General features: G+C 37.5%; 1 protein-coding gene across 5 annotated transcripts in view; it reads right to left on the reverse strand.

Moving 5' to 3' along the window:
- Positions 1 to 4,742: 4,742 nt before the first annotated feature.
- The window catches only part of LOC121325834 (phosphoinositide 3-kinase adapter protein 1-like), a 44,391-nt gene continuing 23,171 nt past the window's right edge, over positions 4,743 to 25,962 (reverse strand). For 2 of the 5 annotated variants that reach the window (XM_041268922.1, XM_041268921.1), the window contains exons 5-17: positions 22,952 to 23,094; positions 21,432 to 21,564; positions 18,081 to 18,277; positions 16,936 to 17,122; positions 16,739 to 16,828; positions 16,418 to 16,624; positions 15,632 to 15,694; positions 14,350 to 14,552; positions 10,032 to 10,104; positions 9,520 to 9,681; positions 9,143 to 9,213; positions 7,755 to 7,855; positions 6,057 to 7,161 (exon numbers count right to left, since the gene is read on the reverse strand). In XM_041268922.1, coding sequence (XP_041124856.1) covers positions 7,056 to 7,161; positions 7,755 to 7,855; positions 9,143 to 9,213; positions 9,520 to 9,681; positions 10,032 to 10,104; positions 14,350 to 14,552; positions 15,632 to 15,694; positions 16,418 to 16,624; positions 16,739 to 16,828; positions 16,936 to 17,122; positions 18,081 to 18,277; positions 21,432 to 21,564; positions 22,952 to 23,094 — 1,736 coding nt within the window. In that variant the 3' untranslated portion in view covers positions 6,057 to 7,055. Of the gene's footprint in view, positions 5,756 to 6,056; positions 7,162 to 7,754; positions 7,856 to 9,142; positions 9,214 to 9,519; positions 9,682 to 10,031; positions 10,105 to 14,349; positions 14,553 to 15,631; positions 15,695 to 16,417; positions 16,625 to 16,738; positions 16,829 to 16,935; positions 17,123 to 18,080; positions 18,278 to 21,431; positions 21,565 to 22,951; positions 23,095 to 25,962 lie in introns of those variants that run through there. The other 3 variants (XM_041268925.1, XM_041268923.1, XM_041268924.1) reach the window with 3 other exon arrangements.

Here is a 25,962-nt window from a genome sequence, read left to right on the forward strand (position 1 = left end):
TTTTTGGGTTGTTTAGAAAGTTTGAATCCAGTGAAGGCATTGCCCAGCCTGGAAACTGTTATTTTTGTAAGTTTTGCTTTTTATCTTTTTTGTGTTTAAATTGCTTTGTTTTGGCCCTTGTGCCCTTTCATTTTGTGTTTATTTATAATAAAATAGTTATTTTTTTGAACTGCAGTCTGTCTCTGGGCCTCTATCCACTCGCCAGCCTGCCACACTGTACCATACGTGCAACCCATGACATCACCTTCTGAAGGGAAGTTGTCTCCCTCTGCTCTACCACCTGGATTGCTCATGTAAAGTCTGATACCAAGCTTAGATACCTTACAAAAACATATCCGAGGAGATGACCATGTGTGATCTTTTGAAATCTCTTCTTCATCTTCACTGAGAACTAGGGCTGGGGGCGCAGAACTCGTACTTTCACACAGAGGCTACAAAAACACATAAACAAACAAATCAATGTAAAGAAAAATACAATTCTGACAAAGGATGCTTGTGGCTGTAATTATAAATCACATACAGTACACCAACTAAACCAGTTAAGATTACATGTTTAGCAAAATTCCACATCTTATCCTGTGTACAGATGTCATATCCTGTATGGAACATCCAATGTATATAAAAAATATATTAAAGGGCTCCCAAGTGGTGCATCTAGTAAAGGCTCTCCACATGGAGTGCAGGATGAACCCTATAGCCTGGAGGTCGCCGATTCAAGTCCAATCTATTCAACCATAGACAGGAGTTCCCAGGGAGCAGCACACAATTGTCCACATGCCACCCAGGGGAGCAGGGCTTAGGTCAGCCAGGGTGTCCTTGGCTCACCATGCACCAGCAACCCCTGCAGGCTTACTTGTAAGCTGCCCAGAGCTGCATTGTCTTCCAATGCTGTAGCTCTGGGTTGGCTGCATGACAGGCCTGCAGCTTGAAAACAAGTTGATGGCACACATTTCGGAAGACAGCAAGTGTTTTTCTTTACCGCTCCTGAGTCAGCACAGGGGTGGTAGCATTGTGCTGAGCCTAAAATACAATTGGCCAAAAATGGGAGAAAAATAGAATAAAATCAATTGGCAACTAATAAATAAAAAAAAAAGAGAAAAGTATACTGTATGTATACATACAGTGGCTCTCAAAAGTATTCACCCCCCTTGGACTTTTCCACATTTTATTGTGTTACAACATGGAATCAAAATGGATTTAATTAGTTTTTAATTAGTTTTTGCCACTGATCAACACAAAAAAAGTCCATAATGTCAAAGTGAAAAATAAAATCTTCTATGTTTTACTTTGCTTCCACTATTCTGTATTACACTTTGATTAGCTTTTACAATGGGAAACTTATAAGGGTTGTTACCATAATACTATTGTCTGGCAGCCTGCTCTATAGCATCAGTCATTTAATATAGAAAGTGTTATGCTAACTGGCATAGAGGTGATACTAATAAAGCTCTGCACCATTGCATTCCAGCAGCACCACTGTCATGTACACATTCTGTTCATATTAAACATGTAGCCCTACCTGAATATCACTGAAACACTTCAAGTAATGGTATACAAAATCCAAAGTTGGTGGTGCAGACTCTGGTCTCTCATAGTTCACAGTCTTTATAAGAAATTTAAGAAACATTAAAAACACACATTTTTAATATTTTTTGTGCCATCTAATATCTCAGTGTCCAGTCTTAGGTTACCAATAAATAAACTGACTATAATGCCCTGTATTGAATACATTGTTCTCAGGTTGTGGATAGTGAAGAAGAATGTGACTGGCTCAAGTTGAAGCAAGTATTAATCAATACAATCCTGAATGGGGCATGTTTTGAGATCACTCAAAGCACCAGCCCTTCAAAACTGATTTTACAGTTAAATACCACTGGCTTGCCTCCTGAACAGGCCTAAAAACAGAATTGTTTTGAAAATTGGCCACTAGGGGTATACAACTGTAATTTGCCCCTTTCTGTCTTATCTAGTTGTAGTTAAAGAGGGTGAAGAAAAGACAGTTTCCCTAATGTCAATTTCTAAAACCAGCTCACTTCAGAAATTCAGCTTTTAGGAAAATATGTTATTGTTTAGTCTTTTCAATGAGGCCAAGCAGTTGAAAAAGGGCATTTGTTAGTAAAGCTGGTAAACCTGGCAACTGCAAAAGAGAATTGCACTAAATAGATGTAACAGTATTTTTTAAAGAAAATAAACTTAATATTCACGCTGCAGTCCAATTACTATAGAGCTGTTTTGAGAACCAATACTTTCTACAGAGGGGAATGTATGCTTTCTTGTGTAGTTAAAACTCAAAATAACAGTTAGAATGGTGTTCTATAGGATACAGTTTATTGTTTTATTGATATGAACATTTTCAGATATATTCTATTTTATTGTGAAATACACTATTTAAATACAATAGAGCAGACAGGACTGTGTTTTTCATGTGTGAGTGGCGGCATTCGTTCTCTGCCGTTTCTGTCAAGGCACAGACATTGAGTATGGTAAAGAGCAACATTTTTTTAATGTGAGCAAAATGAGCATTTCCTTTCCATGGTAAAGGTGCCTTGAGGGTTTACAACACAGGAGCTCCGAGGGCATTTAGTGAACCAAAATGACAAACAAACAGTTACCAGCCACTACTTATTCTTCTTTCAGTCTTTCATACCTTGGCTGTTTAAGTGTTACAGAGTTTTCCTATTACAGGCTGTATAGCATATAGAGCTACATCCTGGCCTGAAACACTCTCATCATCCCCTGCTGTGCTGCTAAGCACCTCTTAAATACCTATAGCCCCGCCCTTACTAACATGTACAATAACTAGTTTAGGTCACTTAATCTGGCCTTCCTAACGCTCAGTAACATCCTCCATTTTGATGGAGGATGTTACAGAGTGTTAATAAGACAATTATTACTGCATGGTCATGTGATCTAGTTCAGCCAATCACAGCACTTAATTTATCCAAGCCATGTTATAATCAATTATAGTCTTTGTTAAGTATAACTGTTCAACCTCCTCTTTGGCCATATGTAAAATACAAACCTGGAGTTTAGTTTACTAAAACTAAAAGCTTGACTAAACCGTAGCAATGAAGTCAAATGACTTTTGTGCTGCTTCAGTATATTTGTGCTTTTATAGTTTAACACTAAATCCACTCTGTAGCTTAATTGTGTCTGGTCTTGAATGGAATGCTTTGAAGCGTGACTCACGATCAGAGTTGTGACTGATGTGATTAATTAGTGTGATGCCACATGCATATTGTATTTCCTTTCTGTTAATATGAATTATACAAGAAGGCGAATCTCTCAGGCCTTGTGATTCAGAATCCTGTTATGCTGATTCAGAATCCTGTGATAAAATGCCACGGCAGAGTTAGGATAAACACATGTTGAGATTTGCCAAGTTATTTACTCCCAAACGTCATTAGCAAGTTTAATTTCAGATAGTAAAAATACAGTTCCGAAATCTGTTACCCAATCTGTGAGTAGTCGTTTTACAATGCAAATGGAAAACAACACTGACTATTTGTAGTAACTAGCTTTAAAAATCTGGCTAAAAAAATACACATCATCCCAGTAGGTTGTCGATGCTTTTAATAAAACTGAAACAAAAACAAGACTGTTGGAACACATAAAAAAAAAGCTCTTCACATCAATTGAAAAAAAAAAAAAAAAAAAAACACCCAATATAATTTTGTTCTTTTACAGTATGAGAACTCAAATTCTCAAATTGCATACAAATGTTTTCATTAAAGAACACAGAATAGCAGAAATAATGGTATTACATCATTTTAAAAGTAACCATACTCGGTGTCTATGCAACAAATGCATTAAACATGAATTATTATAACACAGACCTATGTCATGCTTTAATTGATATTGAAAGTACCTCTGTCTTATCCTCAGTCTGTATGAATTTAAATGGAGTTTAGGATTTCTGTTTATAGTACTGTATGTACGACTGTTCTTTTGGGGCAGTATGTGATGCGATGCCTCCACAAATATATATTCTAGGTCACCAACTTAGGACAGAGGGATGGTTACGCTTCATCACACAAAGAGTGGTGAGGGTGTGGAATGGGTTACCTAGTCATGTTGTTGAGGCAGAATCATCCTGGGTCCTTTAAGACCCAACTTGACAAAGTTCTAAGATCAATCAGCTACTAGGAACCAGACGAGCACTGACTGGCCAAATAGCCTCCTCTCTGTCGTACATTTTTTATGTTCTTGCTGTGTGTAATTTTAAATGATGCTAACATCCATTAAACATGTATCAGCAAATAGATATATTTTGGCAAACATAAATGGATACAAAGATTCACTCAGGAGGCAATGACAACAGCTACAGTGATATCTATTTTAATGATACAAACAGTGGCAGATCAAAAACCCCTCTATATGCCCTTTGATCAGTGAGTGCATAATTGTACCATGTTACATTTCTTATCTATGTATCTATTGTATAATACATTTATATTTTGCCAATGCATTCTTGAATCCCATACAGTTCACATAAACTGATTTTCTAAAAAAAAAAAAAAATTAAAAATCGTGACCGAAATGGATATTAATCCAACTTGTTTTATTGAATAGCGTTGATTAGTTCTGTTACTATGCAATTACTGATCAGGCACTTGTGACAAATGTTTGCAAAGCAAGCAGCACAATACTACTGATGCTTAAATAATTTAAAATTGTTTACCCAAAAAGTGCACACGGAGTTTCATTCTTTCCAAACAGGCTCATTCTAGTAAATGGAAAACTTTCAAGACAAACCATTTTATTCCATGACCACAGATCGGATTTTTTGCACAGATTGTTAACAAATAGACAACATTATTTCAATATATTTTTCAACATGTGAATAAATGTAAATTTATAGCTGTAGTTAAAATTATTTTGAAGTTAACAAGTACCAGATTTAAAACTGAACTAAAACCATTTATCATATTACAGATCTAACATAATAAATTCCAGGTCATTATTTAGAACATCATTTAGAAATAAATAGTAAACAAATACGCTCAGAAAGTATAATTATCTAAAAAAAAAAAAAAGCTTTAAAGTGTTTTCCTATAAGAATTAAAGCATCCTTCAAAGAGATGTACACAGTGGAAAATACTGCAAAACTTTCTATGTTAAGAAATGGTATGAAAAAATACCAAAAAAATCAAATCTATAATTTGTGCAGCTACCATATAGGACAATGTGAAATCTTACAAAGTGATGCTAACACATGTTAGATAAGATGTACGACAATTATTTTCTTAGCTCTGTGTACTTTATGGCCATTACAAACAAGATTCATAATATTTTTTTAACACATGTAAAAATCAATGTATCACTGTCATTACAACAACTGCAGACTTACTACAGTAAGAAATATGCATGCATGTTAAATTAATACTACTGTAGCTGCATGTTAAATCTGGATAAAAATGGATCAAGTGTGCAATGACCTTAGATGTACTGTATATTCAAAGGTTTCTAATGATCAGAAAGTTAAATAATTTTCTACAGTATATTCACAGGGTTATCACATAATTGGCCTCGAAACATCAGCATTCTCCATTTGCTGGTGTGAATTCACTGATTAAATATACTCCAGCAAGTACCTCCTCAGCTGGTTTCACAGACCCTGATCTTGGACGACTCCATTTTATTTAGATACCTGTAAGGCTGTCCAAGGTTAGATTTCATCTGGGTCTTGGATCTTGTTGTTAATTTGAAGACCAGCAGAACTCAATTTTCTTAATCAGGTCTACAGTAATTTGTTCTTTAAAAAACAATAAAACAAACTGTAGACTATACCTGTTACAACAACAACAGTAAAATTGAACATTTGATTAAAATGAAAAATGAAAACAGATATAACCACAGAGATGGTGGTGGGGGACGCCATGCAGGTGGGCAGTGAATCCCACATTAGTCAGTTTTGCCTAGTTAGGACCATTATAAAAGTTTACTACTGTACATTTGCACAGAAGATGTGCAGTTTCCCATTCCCATGGCTATACTATGAATTTACCATAGATTTCAATGATTTGCCATATTTTTCTAAATATGTTTTACCTTACCTTTCTGGGCTTTACAATGCTTACCTATGCTTTACCATGCTTTATTACACTTTGCTATGCTTTAACTATGGTAAATGTTTAGAAATAGAAGTGGTTTGTAATAAGAATAAATAAACAACATCAGCAGGTTAGTACACTTGTTCCGGGGGTATGGAACTGACAATAGCTGGTCATTCAGCTCCAGCATTGTTCAGTGAACAGGGCTCTGTTGCTGAGCCTGGACTTTTTGAAATAAATTGTTACATTAAGTGCAGAAGAAAGTAGGTAAATGGTATGAACACAAATGTACTGTACAGTAAATCTACCTCTGCTTTTTGTTGTTTGCGACAATGTTGTTATAGTTTGTGTCGTTCCTCTGTGATAACTTAATAAAAGCTTATGCTACTGTTATATCATGTTGCTCTTCATCATGGTTTCCAATGCTTTACCATGTTTCCCCTACACTTAGCAATGTTTTTGCCATGGTACATAAACATCTATTAGGGAAATTTCATTTTGAAACATGTAACAATAACGGAAGTGTCTACCCTGACTCTGGGTTTACTGTGCATACCTCTACACATTCTGTTATTTGTCTGCAGCATATGCCCAAATTAAAAATGCAAATGAAGTATTCAAAGAAAAACAAACAAATGCTGTGCCAATTCACTTAAGTGAAATGTACAAGAAGAGAATTTACATGGCAAACAAGAAAAATGTCTTGATAAAGCTTACTCAGTTCAGCCCATAGCTCTTTCTATTCAGGTTTACTTTCTGGAATCCATATAAACTATTTTGTGACTAACACGTGTTTGATTGGATATATATCATTCAGGTTTGCTTTCATCAGTCTCACTGGACTGTCAGTTGCAGAAACCGTCCAAATCATACATAGTAGTTTTGTAAATTCCATCCCATTTTTTGATAGGTGATGTCACAGAAAAGATACACAGAATTCCTTGAATGACTATCTCAGTGGTGCAGGTGTAACTGATCCGTCAGTGCAGCCGGAAGACTGAATTAACGAGTTCTGCGTGGTACGGGTGGAGGAGGGCTGAGGCGTCTAGGACCAGGGATGTGACGAGTTGGACAAGGGGCATAGCGTTCCATATTACTCTGTGGAGGCCTGTAACAGATAATGTTCCAACAAAGTTGAAATATTGTACTGTATGACATGTACAGCACTGTTCCAATTCATGACTGCCTTCACTATCAAGCAGCAACAGCTGTGCCTTGTGATTTGTGAATCATCCAAAGCAAGACATCACAGCCAAAGCATGGGGTATCTTTTACCCTTTTATAAAGTTGATGACAGAGGCCTCATTACTGGGGTGTATCTTTTTGAAGAAGAGTTTGGCAAATGTAAATTAGGGGATGGTCAACGGCAAACTACACAATATCTGTTCATGCATGGAGAGTATCAGGAAAAACCCGGAGCCAAGCACAACTCTGATTGAAAACCAGCTATCCCAGCATGACCATGCTCATTTATAGTTAACTCGCAGCAGTAGAAACGAGCCAGGCATGTGATAGATATGGATAGATATTTACCCTTCTTTTTACCCTGCCAAAACGGTTTTCTGGAATGGCGATACTAAAATATTAAATAAGCAAACTGTGTGGGGTAAACAGATTAATGGTACATCCAACCAGTAAAGGGTTTTAACTATTGGTAGGTAAAACTACATGAAACTAATAATTCACTGCTGTGAGAGTTACCTTGCAGGGGTCCGGGGAGGCACACGAGGCGGTGGGAGCTCTGGTTGTATCTCTGCTGTGTGAGGCGGGGGGCTGGGGCTCCGGTAACTGTCTACATTGTCCTGTGAAGAAAAGGACCATCATTGTTGGGTTAATATGCACAACTTTTTTCTGTTTTAATCTGTAGTCGGCAATTGATTTTACCCCGTTTTTTTTTTTTTTTTCTTGCAATTTGAAATGTCCAATTGTATTTTTAGGCTCAGCTCACCGCTACCATCCCCTGCGCTGACTCAGGAGCGGCGAAGACGAACAAACGCTGTCCTCTGAAGTGTGTGCCATCAGCCGACTGTTTAATTTTTCACTCTGCAGGCCCACCTTGTAGCCAACCGAGAGCTACAGCGTCGGAGCACCACGCAGCTCTGGGCAGCTTACAGGCAAGACCACAGGATCCTGGCCAGTCTACAGGGGTTGGTGGTGCGCGGTGAGCCGAGGACAGCCTGGCTGACCTAAACCCTCCCCCATCTTGCACTCCACACGGATTGCCTTTACCGGATGTGCCACTCAGGAGCCCCACAATATGTACACATTTAGGGAACACCCTTGTGGTGAAACTGAGTTTTTTCACTGTAAATGCTGAGCCTAAAGGAACAGGAACTTTGCTTACAAGAGAGAACCTTTTTGGCACCAACAGCGATTCGTTGCTAACCAATTCAAACTGATACAGTAGTGTTTTGTAACCTGATAACTCATCATCATCAAACTCAAATTAAAATGGTTTGTTTAGTCTTTTCAAAAGGTAGGGGTGCTGTGTTAATAACCAATGTGTTAAAATGATCATTTTCATAATTATTGTTAGAGCCACTGCTGCATTTTTACTATATGTAAGGATGCTTTGTTAATTTATTATTGTAGTTTATTGACATATGCTTGCCTATTGCTTTTGTCTTACGTATTCTGTTCATTTCATATGTTGATGCATGTGCGTCATGACTAGTTATAAATCATGTATTTATAGTGTGTTGGCAGGTTCTCAGGTCTGACAGATTTTAATTAGGTCAAACACGGACTGGGACTTTGAAATGACATGTATGGATCCTCTATTCTAAACAGATATTGCAGCTATCTTTGGTATCATTTTGATGCATTTACTTGTGTTTGTTTCACTTTGTGAATGGTATTTATTAACATTGCAACAAGTGAATCAACCAAAAAAACATACAATAATGAAGTCAAAGTTAGTTGAAAGGCAACCAAGAAACTTTTATATCTCAAAACACATACAGTAAGTCTTACTCACGGCCAGGTTAATTAATTGCAGTTACTTCAATTAAGTTTCATGGCTCAAAGTTTATTAGAACTATACTCTATGCTTTCTTAAACTTAGAGGCGGTTAAAGTTTGCACACTTACCTCGTTGTCCCCTTCGGCCCCGCTGCTGAAGCTCATGTTACTGCGTGTGCTGGATCTATTGCTTGCACTGCCTGGTTACCACAACATAAGAACATACAGTAAGAGAAGTTACAAACAACAATCAATGCTTATCTGGTCATTTTCATTCACAGTTTCCACCAGTGCTGTCTGTTATACACTGTAAATAAAATGTGCATGTTTATCAAACACAAATTACATCCGTAAGTATCATGAAATAGATTTGAAAGTCTGTATACAATTCCCTTTCTGAAGATTCTGGACTATTCCATGGCAGCATTGCAAACTGGACTGTGAGCTAGGGATTCAATCTGGTATACAGGTCCTAATTACTCTTTGTTGAAGTACTGCAAACTTACTGGACGTACTAGTTGTGCTCCCAGTCTGCCAGTTTCCCCTGCTGATGGGTCGACTGGGCGGAGGTGGGGCTGCCAGCACTCTGGGGTTGGATTCATACACCGCACATTTTAATTTCAGGGGCTGGCCCTGGAACTGCTGAATTGGGGCAGTGATCTGCAGATCTAGAGGGCGAAGATATTAGAGACGAATATTCAATTTACACATTTAAGCATCATTAGAACATAAGAAGATTTAAACGTGTCCAGTTCCTGCAGCTGATTGATCTCAAAAGTTTGTCAAGTAGGGTCTTTGAAGGATCAAAGTGATTCTGCTTCAACAAAATGACTTGGTGGCCCATTCCATCACCTCACCACTATCATATTATATTTGTTTTTATTTTTAATTTATTGACTTTGTGCCCGCATGGCCAGCACAGGTATATCTCAATAGTGCAAGCACTAATACAAAGAAAGACCTAAGATATATTTTTTGCCATTGGTTTCATCTGTGTGTATATTTGTTTGGTTCTTACCAAGAGATTTCCCAGTTTTGCTTTTTTCTTTCTGTCTTCTTGTTATGCTGGCCCGTAACTTTTTCAAATTGTCCTGCAACACAAAATCATACATTGGTTAGACTTCTCTGAAAGCCCTTTCAAAGCTCTAGGCACTAATGAATGCCATTAAATCTAAACAACTTCCTTTATTCTGTTTCTGATACAACAGTTAACTTGAATAGGCTGGAGGGTTTTATCCTTGAAGAGAGTTCAGATATTGTACTGCAGTAAGATATTGTACCTGCAGGTGGCACTAGAGTACAATCTACCCTTCATGAGGGGCAGGTCATTGTGATGATGGTCGTGTATCTGATAGAGGTCATAGGAATAGAAAAAATATGTGGTAGTAGTGACAATCCTAATCGTTTTACAACATGTTAGTCAAAAGCAATGGAGTATACAAACAGCAAAGATTACCCATCAATTAATGATTTAGCCATGCAAAACTATATTTTGAACTAGAGGAACAGGTATAAGGGAGTGGCCAAACAATTTAACCAATGAGCTCTGGTCTTACACTTCTGTACAAAGGCAGTGGGATTACACACACTCAAATACAAACGTAAAAATGTATTACAATGATAATATAACAATCTAATGAATTTACTTTCTGTAAAAAAATATGGTATTCACAAATGAACAATGGTGGTGGTGAATTAAAGACATTCCATAAAATATGAAATATTTCCAAGGATAACTTCTTTCATAGTTCAGCCTTTTGGACACAATCCTTTAAACTTGTGAGTAGTAAAAAAGCACCAGAATGTAATGAAGGAAATGGAAATGATTTACATTGTGATTCCGAACTTCAAGAAGAATTTATTAGGTAAGATAACTGTGATATTTCATACCTAAACCAAGCTGCTGTTTAACACAATGTAAATTAAAGTGAATGGGTCTTTTTCAAGGTCTAGTTACTACTGAAAATCACCTATACAGTGCCTATAGAAAGTCTACACCCCCTTGAACTTTTTTCACATTTTGTTGTCTCAGAGTTTCATGCATTTAAATGCAGATTTTTTCCCACTTATCTACACACCATACTACATACTGTTAAGGGGAAAAAGGTTTTATTGAGAAAAAGATTATATATTAAAAATACAAAACTGAAAGATCATAATTGGATAAGTCTCCACCCCCCTGAGTTAATACGTGGTGGAAGCACCTTTGGCAGCAATTACAGCTAGATTTGGCAATATTTGACCATTCTTTTTTACAAAACAGTTCAAGCTCTGTCAAGTTCCTTGGGGAGTGTTGATGTTGCCATTGGCCTCTTGGTAGCCTGTCTGATCAGTCTCCTTCTTGTTCGGTTTGGAGGGACTGCCTGATCTAGGCAGGGTCTTGGTGGTGCCATACACATTCCACTTCTTAATAATCATCTTGACCGTGCTCTAAGGGATATTCAAGGCCTTTGATTTTTTTTTTATACCCATCCCCTGATCTGTGCCGTTCAACAACTTTGTCCCGGAGTTCTTTTGAAAGCGCCTTGGTGCTCATGGTTGAGTCTTTGCTTTGAAATGCACTACCCAGCAGAGGGAACCTACAGGAACTGTAGAATTTATCCTGAAATCATGTGAATCACTACAATTTAACACCAGTGGAGGCCACTTAACTTGGTGTGTGATTTTGAAGGCGACTGGTTACACCTGAGCTAATATAAGAATGATATACAAGGGGGGTGGACACTTATCCAACCAAGTTATTTCAGTTTTTATTTTTAATTAATTTTCTACAAATTTCTAGAATATTTTTTTCATTTCGAAGTTGGGTAGGATGTGTAGATAAATGAAAAAAAAAAAATTAAATGCATTGTAATTCCAGGCTATAAGGCAAAAAAAGGTGAACATTTTGAAATGGGGTGTAGACTTTTTACAGGCACTGTGGGTATGCATTAATATTGCACTGTACCTCATCATGAAGTTAGTGTGTGAGAAATAATATGTGAGCCATGAAACAGACAGCTATATAAAGGAACTTTAGTGGCAGGGTGGTTGGTTATTGAGTTTGAGTGTTCAAGGCTGCTCTGTTCTATCACCAGTTCTGCACCAGCACACCCAACCGATATTTTTTGCAGAATCAATGCTGGTGATGTTGCATTCTTCACTATTTTAGGGAACTGCATTTATTTCTGCTTTCAGTAGTGACATGGTGTGCTCAGGAAAGGGGACGGACAATGGCGCTTGCTAGAGTTTGGTGGAATTCCCCCTTCTATATATGAAAAATGAGCTCAATCTGATATTCCCCTAACATTTATGGTCCAGGGGATGTTTTTGTTCACATTTTTGAAAATTGAATAATAAATAATCATTTTTGATTTGCTGTATTTGCCCACTTGCCTCCCAGAAACACCATTTCTTAACTGTGTGCAGGTACTGTGATGTTAATAACGTTACTCTGCTACAGTACATACTACTCTTTACTGGCTATGAGAGGCGTAGCTGCTGTCAGCAGCCCCTAATCCTCCCCACATCAATCCGGGGTGGGAGTGCTTTCTTTTTTCATATAGGGGTGTTCAACAAGGCATTTTTATTTGAAAAACTTTACATTTTACTGCCAATGTAGTGTTTTTTCCCCCGGATTCATTATTGTCCATCAAAGCTTTTTATTTTTTTTTTAATGGGACGTGCAGGTTTAACACATCTGATTAAGAAATAGTACAAGAAACTAAAATTTAATAACAAATGTTTTAACTAAGTCTTTTTCAATGACACTAAAAAAGACTTGTAGTTTAAATGTTTGTCATTAAATATTGAGTGTTTAATAGTTGTGGATGGTTGTGACGGAAAGATGAGTTCTGGTGATGAATCTTCCTCCCAACCTGTGAGGGCGCTAAAGAACGAGAGGAGAAGTATCTGGAAGGGCTGGCCTGACTGGCCTGAGTTTGTTTCTGGGTCAGGGAAGTGGGTCAGCCTGGAAAGAAGCGCGACTCTGTTGTAAGACCGTATTGATTTGAAAGGTAAACGAGAGGCAGCTGCAAGTAATAAGGCAGCTGCAACCGTTTACCTAGATATCATGCGGGATTACATATAGGGGCCAGGGTAACGCTGATCTTTTCCTTCGTTTGGGTAACGTGAGGAGAGAAGGACTGAGAGAGGAGCTCTCAGAGTGTATTACGTGTTGTGTGTTGTCTTTGTTTGTTTATAATTGTCTGTCTTTTTCGCACCACTAGACAGTTAATGCACACCTCCAGAGCTGTCGCCACGTAAAGCACTATCCGGAGCACCACTGCACAGAGCACCTGCATGTTTGAATATCACCCAGGACTGGTGACTCTGCCTTTGTTTGTGTGTGAGACTGTACTGTGTTCGCCATCCCCGCGCTTTACACATTGTTGTGTACGGCCGGGGATTTATTATTTGACGGTCGCCAGACCTGGAAACAGCACAAATAAACACTTGTTCACTGAATCACTGTTGTCTGTTCATCACTCCTGCATCGCATCACCGCTACACCTGTTCCCCTTACCAACCACTTTGCCACAATGGTACATTTCACTAAATAAATATCTATAAAGTGTAACAGTAACAGTGACCTTATTACCGAACCATTCATAAGAAAGGAAGATGCCTTTTCCAAGAAAAAAGACTGTTTGTCATGAGCCACTAATATTATGGGGAATTTTTTAAGAATGAAGACACACAAAAGCTACTTATGTTTGTTTGGCTGTAATAGAAATGCAACACAGGAAATGCAACACCATATTCAATTTAATAATAATGCCATTGTTGACAGGCAACACATTATTTAACATGAACATCTTTAGTAAACGCAATTCTTACAACCCTTTGTGATTGTATGGTGTTCATTGTTCAAAAATGTGTTTTAATCTATATAGCAGCCCCAAATTGTCAATGTCACGGTCGCCAACAAATTAAGCATGTAGTGTTTTTAAAAAAAATAAATAAAAAATCAAATATGAAGTCAGTGCTTAAAATGGACTCCTAGATATGAGGCTTGTACAGTGCTGTGTAAAATTACTGACACAATGGATTCACTTTTTTGTGCAATACTCACCTTCAAACTTTACCGAGAAAATGATAACATGGCAAATTATGTTAGGCCACAGGTCAAAGTAAAGCCGTTAGCAATCAACTTTATTGTTGATTGCTAACCGAAGGTTCTGAGGTACTGTTTAACATAACTTGAACCAAATAATGTGAAGATCATTGAAACTTACAAACAAGTAGGCACTAGCCAATGTGCACATTGTCATTACTTTATATTCAGTCACTTAAACTGACGAGACACAGGTGTCTTTGGGAACAGGTTTTAAATTTAAAAGGACACAGAAAATTACCTCTTGGAACTTGAAGGACTCTCCTCTGCTCTTCTGGTTAAGCTGCCACTCCTTGAACTGCTGCACAGCCTCTTCCACAGTAAAGATCCCCACCTTCACCTTCTCCTGCAGGGCAATGAGCTGCCGCTGTCCTGGGGTCTTCATACCACCGTAGGGGTCGTAAGTGGTGGTTGAAGGCCTGTCCCTGACGGGTCTCACTGGCCCTGTGAGACAGAGGAGGGGCAGCGTGTTCACAAACAGGAACGACAGGGATAGCTTAGTGCCAAACTGTTGCATGTCTTCGATCCATGCTTTTAATGTAATGGGCAGTGACATCACTAGATTTTTGCTGCTAGAAAGTGTGAACAGAATTTGAGGCACATTTCCTTTAAGTGAAATGTGTGAATTGATCAGGTTTTTGTGGTAATAATATTACCATCATACATTGCAGTCTATTCAAATTTGAGAAGGTTATGAAAATGAAACATTTACAGTGCATGTGAATCTATTTTGTCAATTTCTCTCTGTAAACGTAAGATTAATTTCAGAGAGGTATCCTGTTTAGATCAATTTTATAAACCCTACTGTGATATTTTTGACATCTACTGACCAGAGTCATGCTATGCCACTTATTGTATGCAATAATGTATAAACTGTAGGTGTTTGTGTGGGGCAATGGCACAGGCTACAAGGTGCAGGCAGGTACCATGAGAGCTTCTGCAAGCACACCTCAGTCCTGACCCTTTTTCTGGTTTTGTAACATTAACAGATGTATTCACAAAACGATGTAGTGTGCATTGTGTCATACAGAAACTGATAAATCAGACCTGAAGTGACATGCCAATAACCCAATGAACTAACAAAAAAGAGTGGGACTTAATGATAATTTCTAGATCAGTCAGTCAAAGAAACAAGATCCCAGTTGGGAACCATGTGATTGATTGCATAACCACTAACACCTATGTACATCAATGCTGCCATCTCCAAAACACTGGCAAGACATAATGGGCATTCTAACCACTAAAATGTTCTTGTATTGTGCACTGTGCATTGGGATAAACTAGCAAGGAAAATATTGAACTCTGGCAGCTAGACATATAAACCACATGCGCAACAAATGCAGTAAAAGCAAAACATGATCAGTTGGTCAAGCTTTAAAAATAGAAGCTGAATTCAAGCCAGATGAAACCAATTATTTAGATTTTGAGCCTAACTGTTCTCAAAAACTTGTGTGCCAATTATTTAGATTTTGAGCCTAACTGTTCTCAAAAACTTGTGTTAATTAAAATCCTGCAAACCCTACCTGGCACTGGTTCTACGACAGTATATAGATTCGCCAGTTTGGCCTCTTCTTTGGCTGAAAACACTGCAAGAGACCCCAATTTGAAACAGCATGAGTGTTAGCTGTGCATTTCAACAGAATTCTAAATTAAAATGCTATACAGCAAGTTATAGAACTTCAGATCCTTGAGGGCCGCAGGGTCTTCTGGTTTTCATTCCAACTTAAGCTCTCAATTAACATAATTGATCTAATTATTTGTTGAATTTGGCATATTTAATATTTTTTTTACAGCTGATGGTTTTAAAAATGCACTTATTCAAGGTACACTACCTATGAAACATTTTGAAGTCTGAAGAGAAGTGTTAAGTGTGTCCAGTTAATCAAATCATTAGACCAAGTAAGTAATTGAGAGCTCGGGCGGAACGAAAGCCAGAAGACACTGCGGCCCTCCAGGAACTGAGTTTGACACCCCTGCTTTAAAGGGCACCACAGGGTCATTTAGGATGAAATACTAAACAATTAGAATAAAATTATTTAAGATCTCAACCATTGAGACCAAAATCACTCCAGTCACTTTGTACCAAAAGAAAGATTGAGTATCTGTCTAAGATAGTAGTGGTACTATTTGTTTAACATGGCAAGGTAACAATATCACATTCAACAAACTGATTAAGACTGAGTTTTTTTGGAGGTATTTAAAAAAGTCTGATATGAATTAGCAATAAAACTATTCTGTCTTCAAACACAATCATGATTTAATTGAATCGTAATTGAAATGCCAACAACTTCATCTTAACGTTCACTCACCTTTGGAAATATATGGCTCCATCTCCTGTGGTTCCAGGCTGACTGAGGGTCTTGGGACGGGTGCTGGAGGTCGGTTTATGATTTCCGGTGGATGGCTGGCCCCTGGCTCCACAGTGTCATAGACGTCTTCATCTACAGATAACTTGTACGGATCTTCCTCCTCCTGCTCTCCCTCTTCAGTAGAATCAAAACTCCTACTGGATTTTCCTGTGACAAGTGTGAGAGTTAGGCTTGCATTCTGAGTAGCAACCTGGCAGAGAACTGTAATATCTATTACAGCCCAAGTATACCATACCATTGTTCATTTATTGGCTTTCTTACCTTCTAAGAATTTGCGTAGTATCGATTCCTGTGCAAAAAAAGGGTCTGGAATGCCTTGTGATGATTCTGGTTCCTTTACCATGTCTTCATCTAAAGAGGACAAGTGTGCTGTCAACCATTTTTTATTAAACACACCATACTGAAAAGAATGCTGTTTCCTGAATATCCTGGTCTGTGCACATCTCCTGAATACTTACATATATCTTCCATACCATCAGGGTCCAGCTTCACCATGCATTCGTAGATGTCTTCATCACATCCTGGATTCAGTGAGTATTTCATCAGAATGTCTCTGGACATGTTGGACATGGACTCATATGTCTCCTCATCGTCTCCTTGTGTAATATGATCCTTTATATGGGTCTTCAGCATTTCAGCAGTCTCCTGGAAGTACCAGCACATTCCCATTCACTTTGATAAAGCAGAACAGTTATACTGCTACTGGATGTACTGACAGAGGTGCGAGACAGAATAGGTGAAATTCTCAAAAGTGCTAATTATGTTCTGAAGTAAACAACTTTGTGAATCTAACATCATTTTGGAATGTTTGATTCTGGGAAATTGGTTGCAATGTTAGAAGAATGAGGAGGCTAATAAAGCACATAGTAACAGGGGAATCTGTAGCTAAGTTCATAAATGTATTGCTTCTCACAGATTCTTCCTCCAGGCTGCTCCCTGGCGAGAACAAACAAATGCATGAGAGTCAGATGTGCAGTGGGTTCTATGTTTATTGATATTGTCACTTAGATTTTTTCCTTGTAAGAATATAATATATAAAAATCACAAAGCAGAGCTTTTGTAACTGTCATTTCAGATAAATTGCCAGCTTGTGAAATGGGCACTCACTCATGCTACCACAGCCGCATAACACTAGAGAATAGTTTGATCTAAAATGGTGCCCAATGAAAACAGAACATCGAGGGTGATGTTTCCTAACCTTCCCTTTCTATAAACTTCAACTGTTTGAGCTTGCGATCGAAGGAAAGACCCCAGCAGCACCTGCTTTTTTTGGCAATCACCAAAGCACTAACAAGACCTAACATAGCTTAACTAAAGGGATCTGACAAGATCACACTTCAAGGCAGTGAAGTATGTCTTGAAGTGAAAGGTGCATTAACCCTCTAATGCCCAAACATTTTTTTTTTAAATGAGAAAAGCTTACTGATATAACTATATTCCATTTCTTGTACAAAATGCCAATACTGCCTATGGCTAAGCATTGTATCAGATGTGATACAGAAATGGGAACTGCAGGATTAAAATTAAGTTGATCAATTAATAAATGATAACTGCCAACTTCAAAGAAGTCCTGCTGAATATACAGCACATGGTTATTACCTACCACATACTCATCCATGAACTCGCGCAGGTCTTTGTAGCCGTTCTTCTCTGCAATGTTGTTGGGATATTCACCATACTTGTTGACCACGCTGTAGGCCTGCAGTGCCCCGGGACACTGCAGCAGAAGCACTGTGAGTTTCTTCAGACCGTACTTAGCAGCAAAATGAAGTAGAGTTGGGAGCTCTTCATTCCTTTGGTCTGTTGAAGAAGTCAATGCAAACAGACACTATTTGATACATGCCTGCTTTATGCCTAAGAAATAGACAGTGCTTCCTGTTTGTCTGGCTGATGTAACATGATGGCTTTTTCTTTGTCTGATAAAACCACCAGGATTAAAATAGTAATAGTCTCCTATTCTAGTCTGTGGCCTGGTTTTGTTTGTGGTAGTTTATAATGAAAGTGGATGTTGTCATTTGGTTCATGTTGTGGATTATTATATATATATATATATATATATATATATATATATATATATATATATATATATATATATATATATATATATACACAGTGCAAAGAAAAAGTTTGTGAACCCCAATGATAATTGCTGAAATTCCATAGTTTTACCATGATAGCCTTCTTCAATCAAAACCAGTATTTTCTTAAATATCAAACAGGGTTTATAGTAACTAATTCAATGTCTTTTAAAACAAAAATATGTGTGAATTAGACAAACAATGAGAATTAAGATTCAGTGTATGTGAAAAAGTAAGTGAACCCCTGGCTCAATTAAGGGGATAATTAGAAGGTGTTTAAATAATTAGGTAGATCTTCAGGGGTGAGTTTGGCAGGCCCCACCCTATATAAAGATCAGAAACTTTGTGAGTTTGGTCTTCACCATACAGGTGTGTGGAAACACATCATGCCACGATCAAAAGAAATCTCTGAGGACCTCAGAAAAACAGTTATTGATGCTCATCACTCTAGAAAGGGTTATAAAACCATTTCTAAGGATTTGGGGCTCCACCAATCCACTGTCACACAGATAGTCTACAAATGGAGAAAGTTCAAGACCACAGTCACTCTACCCAGGAGCGGTCTCTCCAAGAATAAACCGGAAAATCATCAAGGAATTCACAAAGAACCCCAGAGTAACATCCAAGGATCTGCAGGCCACTCTCGCCTTGGCTAATGTGAGTGGTCATGACTCAACTATCAGAAAAAGACTGAAAAAGAATGGTGTTCATGGAAGGATAGCCAGGAGGAAACCACTGCTCTCTAAAAAGAAGATTGCTGCCCATCTGAAGTTCGCCAAAGAGCACACAGATGATCCACAAGACTTCAGGAACAATGTTGTCTGAACAGATGAGTCAAAAGTAGAACTTTTTGGTCTCAATGAGGAACGTTATATTTGGAGAAAACCAAACACTGCATTCGAACAGAAGAACCTCATCCCAACCGTCAAGCATGGTGTTGGAAGTGTGATAGTTTGGGGCTGCTTTGCTGCCTCAGGACCTGGATGGCTTGCCATCATTGACAAAACCATGAATTCTACATTGTATCAGAAGATTCTAGAGGAGCATGTCAGGCCATCCGTCTGTGAGCTGAAGCTGAACTGAAAGTGGGTCATGGAGCAAGACAATGATCCTAAGCATACAAGCAGATCTACAAAAGAATGGCTGCAGAAGAAGAAATTCCGCATTTTAGAATAGCCTAGTCAAAGTCCGGACCTAAACCCCATCAAAATGTTGTGGCAGGACCTGAAGCGAGCTGTCCATGCAAGGAAGTCCCTCAAATGTCACGAAGTTGAAGCAATTTTGTAAGAAGGAATGGGCCAAAATTCCTCAAAACCGAAGTGAGACACTGACCAACAGTTACAGGAAATGCTTAGTTGAAGTCATTGCTGCTCAAGGGGGTGCCACCAGTTACGGAATCTAAAGGTTCACATACTTTTTCACACATGGATATTGAATGCTGAATCATTTGTGGATAAATAAATGTTGAAAAAGTACCATGTTTTCGTGTCATTTGTTTAATGAGGTTATCTTGATCTATTATTAGGGCTTAGATTAAGATCTAATAACATTTTAGGTTTGAATTATGTGAAATATGTGAAAATCCTAAGGGATTCACAAACTTTTTCTTGGCATTGTACAGTAATCCGTCGTGTATTCGACTGCAGTGGTACCAGCGTAAGGGTGGATATGTAAAAAAGTGGATAAATGAATCCTGTTTTAAATACTAGTATACACAGCTGTAACAATTACTATATTCACACAACTATTGTTTTGAGATTCAGCTTTTATTAGCGAGTTCCCCTAAATCCCTTATTTAGAAAGATACAGGGTATTAATGCTTTTGACAGAGTAGCCGTCTGCTGTGTGTGTGCATGCATTCAGGCAGGAGATCGAGATGGAGGTTGAAATTGATATAGAACGCAGGCGAACAGGATTTATTTACATCTCAACACACTGAACAGCTCACATGACACTACCAGCAATGGTAGTACAGGGAGCACAAACAATACAGTGTATGAAAACTTTGGTAGGATCTACAATCTCTGAACTAATCTTGTCTGTTCACTAATAAACTAACGTTGCTGAAGAGATTGATTGGCGGATGTGGGACAGATTACTGTACTGGCGAAACACATGCTTTTTAAAGGGTAACAGAAAAATAAATTCAAAGCTTGCTCTGTTATAACATTAATTGTAATATTATAATTTGCTCATTTGTCCATTTGACTATTTTGTTCATTTAAAAATGTTTTGTAGTTACATTCCATTTATCTGGTTTCCAGTTCTTGATGACCTTTTTGAGCTTCCCTGCTGACAACTGCGTTGTGATGGTTACTTGAGTTAATTGCTGCTGCTAACAAGATGCATGAAGAATTAATTAGTCAATTAGCAGACGCTTTTATCCTAAGCGACTTACAGAGACTAAGGGGTAAACTATGCATCACAACTGCTGCTGAGTCATTTACAATAGAACCTCGGTTTTACATCTCATCCGAAGGGAAGGACAGGAGGTGTTGCAGATGTGTTGAAGGTGAGACCAATAATCAAATTAGTCTCAATCTTTTACGTTTAATCTTATATTGATGATGTGCAAAGCCTTTGTGGGGAAATAGCTAACTAACTGGGGAGCTCAAACAGGATTTAATGAAAAACAGAAATAAAACCAGAAATGATAAATGATACATGGGTGAGAAAATTTTAAATTTTGTACTTCTGCCTTTAAAACTTGAACAACAAATGGGTAAATATAACGCTATATCAGCTCTTACAAACATTTGAATGTTTTAACAGCTATGATTTTAAAATGTTTGGGATTTCACAATCTGTGTTTTGACAATGCTGCCTCTAAAAGTTTATAAAGGGGACATTTTGAAAAATATTGAAAAATCACCTACATGCAGACATGTTTTCTTGTTCTAGCTGGTTTATGCCAAACAGCTGTAGACCACATGCTGGGATATTCTTCTTTAAGGAGTCAGTCAATAGCTTGTCCAGAGCTTCTATATTATTTGTTGCAATTTTAAAAGCCTAGACATTAAAAAAGAAAAACAAGAAAACTAATATAAGTGATCCCTGTTGTAAATGAAGAGCTAGGATCATGATACGAAGAACAGAATCTTTTTAGCGTAGAATAAAGTAGAAATAGGGGGGTTGACTGTTTTAAAAGCAGTTGACTTGTTTAAACCTAACCAATACTTTAAGTCTAGCACAGAAACCAGGACTAGATGGCACAGTTGGATATTAAGGGGAACTTAAGATAGAGGGAAAGAGATGCTTAATCAGACAGAGTGGCAAGGGTATGGGATGGGCTACACAGTCATGTTGTTGAGGCAGCTTACTTGGATCCTTTAAGACCCAACTTGACAAAGATTTGAAATCAATCAGGAATGGCCTCTTCTCATTCGCAAATTTTATGAAAATGACACAAGTTATGTTTATAAAACATGAATCTAAAGTATATGTTTAGCAATTTTTTTTTTTACGATACGGCTTGAATCTTGATTAGGATTACACGAAAACACAGTTTAAAAGATAACATTAATAATACAGGAATGAGTAGTTAAATTGATACTGCATCTTTACCCCTTACACACATTTATGTTGTAAAAAGTGTGTGTGTGTGTGGGGGGGGCAAATGCAGGTGCTCTGATATGATATTTGTGTCGCACCTTCACAGCCACCATCACCATTTCATACACTACAGAACCTAGTGTCCATTGGAGAGCTCCTCTCCAACTACTGTCCAGGCTGAATTTTGCTCAGCTTCTGAGATATGATGAGCAGTCTCTTAGCATCCTACATGCTAAAGATGTATGAAGTATCACAGTTATGTTAAGTAGCGTAGTTTTCTTATTGTTTAGAATCAATTTGTAGATTATTTTCTGTTTGCGTTATCATATCCTAGTGACTTTGTAAAACTCAGAAGTTAGAAGCACCCCTACGGCCTATAAGTTCAGTTGGTACACCAGAGTGTAACCATTGACCTGTCCCCCCCTGCATCAAACTGTGCCCCCAGTGGATGTATGAAATACCACATTTGTTTCATGAAGTATTTCTTACATTCACTAGGTGCACAGTGTTGCAGGGTAACTTGTTAATAGTTACACTCTGGTGTATCAGCTATACCTAGACTGCTGGTTTTACAGACCCCGATTAGCATTACCTTACCTACAGTAGCATTAGATAGTCTAAAACCAGGGCAAACCAGATGTGTGTGGAACAAAAGAGTTTAAAGCACCTAATCTGATGACTTAAACAGATGTACAAAAATAATCTAAATCAGAAGAATATATCTAAACACCTACTCAATCAAGCTGTTCTTTAAGCACTGCAGTCCCAACTAAACATACTTGGGGGTACAATTATAAATGATAAATTACAGCATTGCGTATTGTGAAATTGTTAATCTATTTACCTGACACATAAACTGTATAGGGTCGATGGCACTTAGAAGGTAGTTTCCGATTTCTTCCATGTCAGTGTAGTAACTTACAGATGTTGAACACACAGTTAAATCCCCCAAGTACAGAGTCACAGAAACAGGTCCACAAGGCATATCTGTAACAAAAACCTGTAATTAATTCCAAGTACTCATTGACCTGTGCAGCAAATTGTATTAATAAAAGGATGCACCATCACTGGGACTGTGCAATACTGTTTTACTGTACAGTAATTGCTGATATGTCTTGTTAGCATATTTTTCACTGCCCTGTTTTTTTTTTTTAATTTTTTATTTTAAATCAATGTTTATTGATTAAAACCCAAAACTAGAAATTGTAAATATAATCATAATATTTAAAATATTGTATAATATGATTTCTGCATGGATATAGAAATGCTTTTGCTAGAACTCCTTTAGATATACCTTATGTTAATATATACAGAGACCTAGCCTACCAATACCCTCATATTATAATACTCTGAACAAGTTGTGCTTAACAATGGTCTTAGTAAGTTGCATCCAAATGGATAAATATTATTGAGATGTGAGATACGGATGTATGCTTGCATCATGTAAATATTAATTTTTCTTACTCTTATTTAATAGAACTGAAATGGGAACAGGTTACATGTAGGTTTTACTGTTCAGTATTTAACTGCAAAGCAAAGGAAGATTTTACGGTAATCTTTGTATTCAAATATTTAGATGAAAACTATTATATGACAAGTGTTTTGATCTTAGAGTTTAATAAAACAAGTCATCTGGTGCTTCAGCTCTCTGGATGAGGCCAAGTAAGTAATGTTGTCACTCTGCTGTCAACAGGAATGTTTGTTTATATAACTGTGCCATGTTATAGTATCACTGGAGTAAAGGATTTGGAATCACAATGCAGGTGAACGCAGATATTTCACTTGTCATATAATAAATAGCTCACTAGGGTAATATGTCTGGGATGGAACTACGACTCCTATTGCATAACAGTTTCACCCATTCCAGGAAAAACCGGGAATGGATCAAACTTATTTCCATCCCTGTGCGTGAGTTCCTTTTTACATTGATCACATCTTTGGTGTTTCAGTGGACAATCAAAGTTTCCAGTCACAGCTTAGTGACTTTTATTATCACAATTTTTTTACAGTAAATCGCCAGCAAACAGTCAAGTGACATTGAAACTCAAAGCATTAAACATGTGTTTTATTTTACCAAGATAAACCCCGCACCCCCGAATGCAACATGATGTTTTTGCCCACAATGAAATAACCATATCCATCTAAACAAACACACTTTGCTACCACTAAATATATACGTTATTGTTGTATGATAAACAGCGGATCATCAACCTTTACAGAAATTAAAATACCTTCATTAGGCAATAGGTTTACTAGGATTTCAACTTAAATGTTTTTATCATGTTAAGACACACCAGTCCTACTTGTATTTTGCTATAGCATATTTAGCAACCCTGAGTTAAAAATACTTTTATCGTTCTTTTTATCAGGTGTTATCTACAGGCTTACTACCTTATCTCTGTGCTTCCTTCCTGTTGAACAGATATAGAAGGAAGAGAAGAGACTCTTTAAAAATCCTTCTTTTTTTAAAGATTTTTTATGAAGTCTGTTTTATAAAATCTGCTATTTTTGAATGTTAGATTGCTGTTAGTTTTCATGAAACAGTGAAAACAATTTTCAACAATCACACAAATACTGAAGCAGTGAGTTTGGTTAGACAGTAATTTGTTGGTCATTGTTTGGTTTTATGGCTATTTAAAGATTTCTTGGTCATTGGTATGGCTATTTTAGGCAAAAAAGGTCAGACAGCTCTTTTATCAGAAGTAGGAATAACTATGTATAATAAATATAAGTAATGACTGCTGATGCTGTTTCTGTACAGGTACATAATTAACTACTTGGACTGAAGCTTAAGGGATACAATTCAATAATTTAAAACTGGGATAGATAAGACTTCAGTTGGCTAGCAAGACTGAAATGCAGTGTACAGGATCAGACATACACTTTCTACTACGCTCACAGAAACAGCAGATTCCCACCTCAGCAGCTGCAGACTAAGAACTAAGGGATAGATATACTAAGATGGGCCAGTCCCAGCACAAACGTACCGCAATTTGCATTTTTGTTGTGACAATTCGCAAAGTATACATTTTGTTGTATGTAGCGAGATCTCTAGCATTGCAAGTCGTGCAACATTGTTTTGAATAAAAAATGAAAGGAATTTAATCCCATCAGATCCTATAGTGGGGCCACCAACTTCACCCCCCAAATAAAAAATGTGTTTCTATCAAAAAGCTTTTCATGTTTGTCCGACATGAGGAGGTGTCAGGCTTAAAAAAATACAATACAATAGCACACACATATATTTATAGTGCTCAATGTATTTATTTATTATTATTTTTTAACTTGGCCTACTTAGTAGCCTAGATAAATAACACAAAATAGATCATGGTGCCGCATTGACAAGCTATGATACTTACAGGAGGACAGTCACTTCTCGTTACTATGAATTTCAAGGCACCAGCAACAAATTTTGCATTACACCACTAATTCGTATTTTAGCTAGTCAAGGTTGCAGTGCCAAATTGCGCACAATCACAAACCACCTGCACATTAACACATTAGGTGTGTTTTCTGTTCCTATACAGATGTTCAGAATGAGCTGGAGGGGTTAGTGGCATATGTGTGCAGTCTACTGCTCCCAACGTAAAGATGTAAATTTGTTTTCAAGGCTTGTAAGTACATCCTGATTTTATGGAAAAAATAGGTATTTGGGAGTTCGCCTCAAAAATGCATTGAGAAAGACACACAAGAAAAAGCAGACTGGGAAATGCCAGCAACAACTGCAACTGTTTAAACGTGCTTTCAAAAGTTCTGAACAAATTGATGTAATTGTAATTGTTGCAATTGCTGACAGCTTTGGTACATTTTCATGCAGGAATGCCCGCACCTACATACTCATCTAAGGCTGAACCG

This window comes from Polyodon spathula, chromosome 13 (genome assembly GCF_017654505.1).
Source record: "Polyodon spathula isolate WHYD16114869_AA chromosome 13, ASM1765450v1, whole genome shotgun sequence".
NCBI lineage: Eukaryota > Metazoa > Chordata > Actinopteri > Acipenseriformes > Polyodontidae > Polyodon > Polyodon spathula.